The sequence below is a fragment of the Orycteropus afer genome, unplaced genomic scaffold, assembly GCF_000298275.1.
Source record: "Orycteropus afer afer isolate SDZICR_OR568_19922 unplaced genomic scaffold, OryAfe1.0 scaffold00033, whole genome shotgun sequence".
Taxonomy (NCBI): domain Eukaryota; kingdom Metazoa; phylum Chordata; class Mammalia; order Tubulidentata; family Orycteropodidae; genus Orycteropus; species Orycteropus afer.
The window spans coordinates 5,529,010-5,538,930 of NW_006921620.1; the positions used below are offsets into that span (position 1 = coordinate 5,529,010).

At 43.6% G+C, this 9,921-nt stretch overlaps 1 protein-coding gene across 1 annotated transcript in view; it reads right to left on the minus strand.

Moving 5' to 3' along the window:
• Positions 1-9,921, minus strand: part of ABCA4 (ATP binding cassette subfamily A member 4) — a 222,437-nt gene that overhangs the window by 160,532 nt on the left and 51,984 nt on the right. Inside the window, exon 7 of the mRNA XM_007936124.1 lies at positions 5,125-5,322. Within this exon, the coding sequence (XP_007934315.1) occupies positions 5,125-5,322 (198 nt within the window). The remainder of the gene's footprint in view (positions 1-5,124; positions 5,323-9,921) is intronic.

Genomic DNA, 9,921 nt, shown 5'->3' on the forward strand with positions numbered 1-9,921 from the left:
GCCTCAGTTCCCCTGCCGAACTTCCACAAATAAACATTCGAGGCAGAGGGGACAGATTTGCTTCTCAGCAAGATTTCAAAGCTGTGCACAAGAGCCTGAGAGAAAACAGGAAGGATGGTGGAGGGAAGAGAAGGAGGAGGAGGGGCAGGCATGCCCAGGGCCAAATCAGATGGGAAACATCCCAACCTCTCACCTGAAACTGACACACTGGTTTTTTTTTTTTTTTTAATGAGGTGTGAAACATTTCAGGTAGTGTTGGCAGTAATGATACCGTGGGCCCAGGTCTGAGCTTCTAGGTTTCAAGCTAGGGGCATTAAACCTGAAAAATGCTACAGGTGAAGACAAGCTCCTTTAAACTATTGCAACCTAGGTGAAACCAAGAAGGGGCTGAACCTCAGAGAACACCCAGCCACTTACTTTCTTGTTTCTTTCCCAGCCCAGCTAGGTCACCTGGCGTTCAATTCATGTTTATGTATGTGAGTGTGTGTGGGCATATGAGTGTATGTGAGTGTATTATGCAAGTGTGTGTGAGAATATGTGTGTAAGTGTATGGGAATTATTGTGTGTATGTGTGTATATGAGTGTCTGAGGGTGTATATGAGTGTATGTGTGTGCGTATAGGAGTGTGAGAGAGTGTATGTGTGAGAGGCTGTGGGTGTATGACTATGTGAATGCATATAAATTATATATGTGAGTGGGTGTGTGTGAGAGAGAGAGGGTGTGGGTGTATGAGTGTGAGTACATGTGAGTATATGTGAATTCTGTGTGTGTGAATGTGTGTGTGAGAGTATGTATGGGCATGAGTAGGGTGGAGTAAGGCCAAATTTGGATTATTTGAGGATGACAACGCTCACTTTTGATCTTCAAGGAGCCGAGGAAAAACACAGCTGGCCCCAGCTGGTGCTCGCCCCTAAACACTCCATTCTGATTCTCCAAGCTCTGTGGGTTTCTGGGTCTCTGAGTTTGCACCCCCACCCCAGCCACACCCCCAGCTCCTTACACAACAGGGCCAGGTGCCGTCACAGTGGTTTCTTATGATTTTCCTTCTTTCTTTGTTGATGAGAACTGTCTTGGCATTTCATAATACCTCATTTATACACTGGTGACTTGAGTAGATGAGCAAATGAGAACAGAAGGCTCAACTCTCCCCATGCTGGAGCTCAGTGTGGCTGTGCGCCAACCAGCTGCAATAACAGCCTTCTCCCAGAAAGGCCCCTTCCCCTGGCCATGGAGCTGCCCCTGCCTTGCTAATGCCCTTCTCAGTGAGTTGGAGGGTCTCACCTGAGCCTTTCTGTCCCACCTTGGGGCTGTTTTTATAAAAACACCAATATAATGGGTATAGCAGGACTGAAAGTAAAAAATCTCATCTCAGCCTAGAATTTCTTTTCAGTTTCTTTGTTACGAATAACAATTTTTTTTTTTTTTTTAAATCCTAGTACTCTGTCCATTGCCACATTCAAGGGCATCAGAAGAATAGACAGGTTGTTTCTTTCTACTTGAGGCCCACATGTCCTGTTTTCGTCAGGTTTTTGCCACAGAGATGGGAGTAGGAGTAAGGGGATGTTAAGAACGGGTAGTCCTCGAAGCCCGATCAAGGCTATCTCCTATTGGGCTTTCCTCCTCCTGTCAGTCTCTGGGTGCACGCCAGGTTCTGTGGCTCACTGGCTTTGTTAGGAGGAGCCTGGTCAGTGGGTGATCAAATGGGGGTGCTTTGAAGTTTTAAAGACATTTTGGTACTATTATTACTTTTGGCCTATAGAAATTGAGATTGCAAACCAAACTCCTATGTTGCTGTTATTGTTAACTGCTGTCAAGTTGACCTCTGACTTATGGAGACTCCACACAAAAGGAACCAGACTGTTGTGATCCACAGAGTTTTCATTGGCTGAGTTTTGGGAGCAGATTACCAGGCCTTTCTTCCTAGTCTGTCTTAGTCTGGAAGCTCTGCTGAAAATTGTTTAGTATCATAGCAACACAACCTCCACTGACAGATGGGTGGTGACTGCGTATGAGGTGCATCGACCAAGAATTGAAACTGAGTCTCCCACATGGAAGGTGACAATTCTGCCACTGAACCAACACTGCCCCACCCCTGTGTTAGGTCAGTGATTCTCAACCCTGGCTGGATATTGGAGTCACTTTGGAAGCTTTTAAAAACAGTGATGTCCAGCATGAACCATGTTGTTGTTGTTATTATGTGCCATCAAGTCAGACCCAACTCATAGCGACCCCTCCTTGGGTTTCCAAGGCAGTATCACTACGGAAGTAGATTGCCCCATCTTCCTTCCGAGGAGTGGCTGGTGGGTTTGAACAGCCAGCCTTCTGGTTAGCAGTCAAGTGCCTTAGGCACTACACTACTAGAGCTTCCCTCTGGGCATTAGGGCCAGGTATTTGCAGTTTTTAAAAGCTTCCCAGGTGACTCAATGTGCAAACAAGGCTGAGAACTACTGCTCTGTGTATGTGTGTGTGTGTGTGCGCGCGTGCGCGCGTGGGTGGGTTGTTGTTGTTGTTGTTAAGTGCCGTCGAGTAGTTTCCGACTCATAGCGACCCCATGCACAGCAGAACAAAACACTGCCCGATCCCATGCCAGCCCCACAATCCCTGCTATAATTGAGGGGGGTAAGGAAGGGCAATTTGTTGGTGTTTGTATTTCCAAGTGCACTGTCATGCTTGTCTCTGGTCTGTGAGGTCAATGAGGTTGAGCCAAGGTTTAGGGTCATGGTTGGAGCCTCAGCCCCAACATAGAGCCTAGAGCATAGTAGGTGCCCAATTCATGCTTGAATGCCTGGACACATATGCTTGGCAAGTACACAAGACCCATTTGAGATCAATGAGGGCAACCAGCCCAAGTTATGCCCTGGTTTCTGAACTCTAGCACTTGTTATATAGCCTGTGGCTCTCGGCTTCTCTGGTCTTTCTCATCTGATCAAAAAACATTCTGAAGCCAGTGGCCTGAGTTTTGGGCCCAGTCCTTAATTAAAAGTTTTGTCTAGGTGCCCCTTTGTCCTATCACATCTAGAACTGTCCTTGCAGAATCTGTGGTCATGCCTCAGAAGGCAAATTTACCACTACTGGTGGCCAAGGTTCTTCAAGAAAAGAAGCATGCCCTCCTCACTTGATAACAACCAGTGGATTGCAGGGAAGGTTGGGCCCTGCCCCAAGAGCCAAGGTGCAGGCCACACATTATCTATTCTATCCCACTTGTGGGCACAAGATACTGGCATGTCTGACAGGAACCTCCAAACACAGGTATTGGTCTCCTAGCTATGCTGGGTGTCCAATGGCCCAAATTAGGGATCTTTATAACTTTACTAAGGACCTCTGGTGGTGTAGTGGGTCAGGTATTTGGCTGCTAACCAGAAGGTCAGCAATTCAAACCCGCCAGGTGCTCTGTAAGAGGAAGATGAGGCAATCTACTTCCATAAAGATTTACTGCCTTCAAAACTCAATGGGGGTCACTATGAGTTGGAATCGATTCGATAGCAGGTTTTTTTTTTTTTTTTTGTCTGGTTTGGAAAATGTACCAAAGAGTGTTTCTAAATTGTGGCTCCTCTTGAAACTGTGGATAGAAATGCCTGATCCACATAGCTTTTTCTTCTCCATTCAGGGTGGGAGCTGAGAGACCTTTTTTAAGTTCTTGGGTTCTCAGTGGTGGTAGCATCCACAGGCCCAGCTGACCCTCTTACTCACTCTGGATGCCCAACCTCATGAGCTGGGACAATTGTAGGGTAACTTTCCAAGGAAAGTCATTGCTTGTGTGGGTCAAGCAATAAAGTTGATAAACCACTGCCATTGAGTTGATTCTGACTCATAGTAACCCTACAGGACAGAGTAGAACTGCCCCATAGAGTTTCCAAGGCTGTAAATCATTACAGAAGCAGACAGCCTCATCTTTCTCCTGTGGAGTAGCTGGTGGGTTTGAACTGCTGACCTTTTGATTAGCAGCTGAATGCCTTAACCACTGTGCCACCAGAGCTCCTTAATAATAGGCAGAGAAGAGAGAAGAAAATGTTACAGTTTGAAAAGGATTAAGTATCATCTCTGCCGAAAACGGTGGGGTCTTGTTTCATTTTGCTCTTTAAAAGCCTTCAGCTTGCTTTTCAAGACAAGCTGAGAATGAGCAACCCTGCAAAAAGCAAAATACAAATTCCTCAACCTAGTTCTCAGTGACTGACTCCTCACAACACAGTTCGAGAAATTAAAATGTAAGCAAAAGGAGAAACAAAACAAAGTACTAGTACCTTCTATGATGGAATTTAACTTGCAGGGTTTCTTTAAGTGTGGCCTACAATTACCTCCCTCACGATTGCCTAACGTAGCAAGGCAGGTGATGGGCAGGCCCAGGTGTTCTAAATCAGAGTCTCTGAGGTTTGGTATCTGAAATTTGCACCTTTACCAGAAACCTTGATGATTTTGACACATTCTGGGGTTAGAGAACTGCCATCCTGAACTTCCTTCATATCATTCTCTCCCATCTTATCCTTAGAGGAAAGGAGGAGATATTATCAGGCCCCAAGCAATCTGTCTGGGATGCAGTGCTGTAACAGAGGGCTGAGCTAGAAGGCTCTCCACACTTTTGGGACTAGGAAATTTTCTCAGATACTTTTCCTGTCAAGAAACAGCAACTTTAGGTTGAGACCAGACCCAGAGAAGGGAGTGTGATGCCTTTATTTATTGAAATCTATGAAATGCTTAGCATATATTTTTTCACCTATCTTTTCCTATCATTCTTTAAAGTACAGTATAATATTTGTTTTATAGATGAGTGAATGTGGCTTGGGAAGGTTAAATATCTTGTCTGTTATCACCTACCTAGGAGTCAAACCCAGCTTCCTTCTTCCCTTCCATGCTGCTGGAGGTGGTGGAGGAGATTTCTCCCTCATTTGGGATGGACACAAACTTCCTGCAGCCACTTGCCTAAATGGCGAACCTAATGGTGACTGCTGAGTTCCTGGGCCACTGCTCTAGCAATACGTTGGTCAGGATTCCTTGGCCCTTAGGAGCCTGGAGCATTCTCACAGATTGTCCTGAATGCCAGGGCCCCCATGCCCTACCCAACTGACAATAGGCTCTCTGCCCCCAGGAATGACCTTTCAAAGGTGAGCAGCTAACTGTCCCCCTTACCACACGGAAGAGCTTGAAGAAGTCCACGTTGGCATACAGAGTGTCTTCCATCCATTGTAGGGTTCCTTGGGACAGGGAGCACAGGGCGTCACGCACCGTCTGGGCCCCACGTCGCTGGCTGAAGATGATGAAGCGCTCCAGGAGGGCCTGGCTGCAGGCAATGTCCTTCAGCACCAGGTCCGGGATTCCATGAGCGAACTGCAGGGAGGAGAGGCAATGCTAGAAACATCCCTGTGGTGAACAGAATACCACCCCCACCCCCAAAATGGTCATAGCCTAGTCCGTGGAGCCTGTGAAAATGTTATGTCACATGGCAAGGCGGAATTGAGATTTCAGGTAAAATTAAGGTGTTAGCTGACTTTAAAATAAGAAGATTATTTTGGATTCTGTGGGAAAGCCCAGTGTAATCACAAAGGTCCTTAAATGTGGAAGGAGGAGGCAGAAGAGAATGTGCCACAGTAAGGTGATGTGAGAATGACTTGACTGGTCATTGGTGGGCTTGAAGGTGTCCTCCAAGAAATGGAGACACACTCTACAAGCTGGAAGAGGCAAGAAAATGGATTCTACCCTAGAGCCTCCAGAAAGGAACATGTCCTGTTAACACCTTGACTTTTGGACTTCTGACCTCCAGAACCATAACTAAACCAAACCCTTCACCCTAGAGGACAGAGTAGAATTGCTCTATAGGGTTTCCAAGGCTGTAATTTACAGACTGCCACCTATTTCTTCTGTGGAGTGGCTGATAGGTTTGAATTGCCGACCTCTTGGTTAACAGCCAAGCACCTGACTACTGTGCTACCAGGGCTCCTTTCCAGAACTATATGATAATAAATTTGAGTTGTTTTAAAGCAATGTTGTTGTTCTTATATGTTGTTGAGTCATCTCCGACTTACAGAGACCTTATGTATAATAGAGTGAAACAGTGTGCCAGCCTCACGGTCCCTATTATATCTGAGCCCATCGCTGCAGCCACTGTCAGTCCACCTTGCTGAGGGTGTGCCCCTCTTTCATTGACCCTCCACTTTACCAAGCATGACATCCTTCTCCGGAGAATGGTCCCTTCTGACAACATGACCAAAGTAGGTGAGACGAAGTCTGGCCATTCTCGCTTCTAAGGGGCATTCCAGCTGCACTTCTTCCATTATAGACTTGTTAGTTCATGGTACTTTCAGCATTCTTCGCCAACACAAAAACTCAAAAGCATCAACTCTTCTTCCATCTTCCTTATTCATTGTCCAGGTCTCACATGCATATGAGGTGATTGAAAATACCACGGCTTGGGTTAGGGGCATCTTAGTCTTCAAGGAGATATCTTTGCTCTTCAGCACTTGAAAGAGGTCTTTTGCAACAGATTTGCCCAAGGCAATATGACTTTTGATGTCTTGACTGCTGCTTCCATTGGCACTGATTGTAGAACCAAGTAATATGAAGTCTTTGACAGCTTCAATCTTTTCTCCATTTATAGTGATGCTGCTTCTTGGTCCAGTTGTGAGAAATTTGGTTTTCTTTATGTTGAAGTGTAATCCAGACTGCAGACTGTAATCTTTAATCTTCATCAGTAAGCATTCCAAGTCATCCTCACTTTCAGCAACCAAAGTTGTGTTGTCTGCGTATCTTCGGTTAATGAGCCTTCCTCCAATCCTAAAGGCATGTTCTTCTTCATATAGTCCAGCTTCTCAGATTATTTGCTCAGCATACAGATTGAATACATATGGTGAAAGGATACAACCCTGATGTACTCCCTTCCTGATTTTAAACCATGCAGTGTCCCCTTGTTCTGTTCAAACAACAGACTTCTGGTCTATGTACAGGTTCCTCATGAGTATAATTAAGTGTTCTGGAATTCCCATTCTTCACAATGTTATCCAAGATTTGTTATGATCCACACAATTGAATGCTTTTGCATAGTCAATAAAACACAAGTGAACATCTTTCTGGTATTCTTTGCTTTCAGCCAAGATCCGTCTGACATCAGCTATAATATCCCTTGCTCCACAACCTCTTCTGAATCCAGCTTGCATTTCTGGATGTGCTCTGTCAATGCTGCAACCATTTTTGAATTATATTCAGTGAGATTTTACTTGCATATGATATCAATGATATTGTTTGATAATTTTCACATTCTGGGTAAATGTGAAACCTTTGTTTGGAATGGGTACAAATATGGATCTCTTCCAGTCAGTTGGCCAGATAGCTGCCTTCCAAATCTCTTGGCAGTGAGTGAGTGTCTCCAGCACATCATCCATTTGTTGAAACATCTCAATGGGTGCTCTGTCAATTCCCAGAGCCTTGTTTTTCACCAATTCCTTCAGTGCAGCTTTGACTTCTTCCTTCAATAACATTGGTTCTTGATCATATGCCACCTCCTGAAACAGATGATCTTCTACCAGTTCCTTTTGATATAGTGACTCTGTGTATTCCATCCATCTTCTTTTGATGTTTCCTGCGTTGTTCAACATATTACCCACGGAATCTTTCAATATTGCAATTCAAGGCTTAAATTTTTTCCTCAGTTCGTTCAGCTTGAGAAATGCCAAGCATGTTCTTCCTTTTGGTTTTCTAACTCCAGGTCGGCATATAGAAGCCGACAAGTCCAAGCCGACAAGTCCAAGTCTCTGGAGGAAACAGGCAGGCGGCAGTCTTCGCTTCCGTAAGCGCAGGGAGCCGAGAAATTCAAGGCTGGCAGGCAGTACACTGGTTGTTGACTCCAACAAAAGACGAATCCAAGATCTCCAGGCCAAGCGGTGGGCTACTCACTCATGGAAGTCTGTAGTCTGCACACCAGTGTTCCAATCCCTCAAAGAATGTGTCTCTTCCCAGGATGTCCCTGGATATCTTGGAAGCAGGCCACACCCCTAGGGGAACTCCCCTTGGGCAGACTGGCCACTCAGAACACAGTCATCTGATCCCATCATGGGAACAACTACACAGAACTGGGGTCCAGCCAAGTTGACACACAGCTCCAACTATCACACTCCCTTCTCCAGATATTTCAGTTTGTTTTTTCCTTCTACCTATATTTCTTTTGCCTTTTATAAGTATTTCTTTAAATATTTCTTCTCATTTAATGCTTTTTTTTTTGCTGTTGTTGTTGTTCTCTTTCTTTCTTTGGTGATTGTTCCTGCATGTTTATGTGGTGTGTGTGTATTTTGTCCTCTTGTTTTTACTTTTTTGGTGTTTTTCTTTTGATTGTTGTTTTTTTTCTAACTGAAAAAAAGAGACAGCAACCATACCTATACAACCCAACCATACCTGCACCTCCCGCAGCCCCACCTACTGAGGGAGCGCCACCACTTGCTTCTGTATTTAATGGCCAATGACACATGACAGCCAATACAAGCCTGACTTACCCTTAATTGCTCTTCACAAACAGCTAACCGAGATCTGTGCACCCATTCTCATTTTCTATCACACCCACCAGAAGAAAGGTGGTAAGTACATAAGGGCTGTCAACTAGCAAAGAGAGGAGCAGAGTATCCTGCTTACTCAGATATGTCAAAAAAAAAATATATATATATATCTAGGGTGAATTACACTAACACACAATCATCAATTAAATATAAATACACCACCACCACAATGTCTTGGAGACAACAGACCATCACAGTCCACACACAGAAGCAAGATAAAGTAGTAGAAACAAAGGACCAGGATACAGACCCAGAAAACATCCCTGAAGAAAGCAGCAGCATTGGATCTCCTTGATAAGGTATTCAAAAGAATTATATTTAGGTACCTTCAACAGATTGAGAAAAAGATCAAGGAAAACACTGACAAAATTGAGGAAAACACAAACAAAACCCTAGAACAATTTCAGAAGACAAAACAAGCACAAAATGACAAAATGAATGAAAAATTATAAATGATACAAAGTCTACAGATAGAAATACAGAAGATTAATACTAAAATTTCAGAAATAGATGACACATTGAGCAATCAAAGGAATAGAATTGAATCAATGACAGAATTAGTGAGCTTGAAGACAAATACCCCAATGTCACTTTGATAAGGGGTCAATCAGAAAAAAAGATCAAAACAAAATGCAGAAAGCCCAAGATTCATGTGGGATACCATCAAGAGGAATAATCTATGTGTAACCAAAATTCCAGAATAGGAAGAGACAAATAAAACCGTGAAGAAAATTGTCAAAGATTTGTTGGAAGAGAATTTCCCTGATATGATGAAAGATGAGAATATATTCATTCAAGAAGCCCAACAAACCCCAAACAGGATAGACTCCAAAAGAAAATCACCAAGACATATCATTATCAAACTCACCAAAACACAAGACAAAGAAAGAATCCTTAAACCAGCACAGGAAAAATGAAAAGTTACCTATAAAGGGCAACCAATAAGATTAAGCTCAGATTTCTCAGCAGAAACCATGCGGTGAGAAGGCAATGGGATGGTATAAATAAAAATCCTGAAAGAAAAAAATTTCCAACTAAGAATTATATACCTGGCAAAACTGTCCTTCAAATATGATGGTAAAATTAGGACATTTCCAGATAAGCAGAATTTAATGGAATTTGTTAAAACCAGACCAACCTTAAAAGAGATGCTAAAGGGAGTCCTCTGCACAGAGAACCAACAACAGCAAACAACAACTGACCATTAACACATATGATGACATAATCCAGAAACCAACCCAGTTATGGAAATATCCAAAGTAAAATAAGCTTACAAGATTGTAAACAGGGAACCAGAGACATCGATTAGTAAATGAGGATAACTACAAATCAAAAAGAGAGAAAATACTGTGTAGCTACAGACCTTCTAAATGGTGAGGAAGTCAAG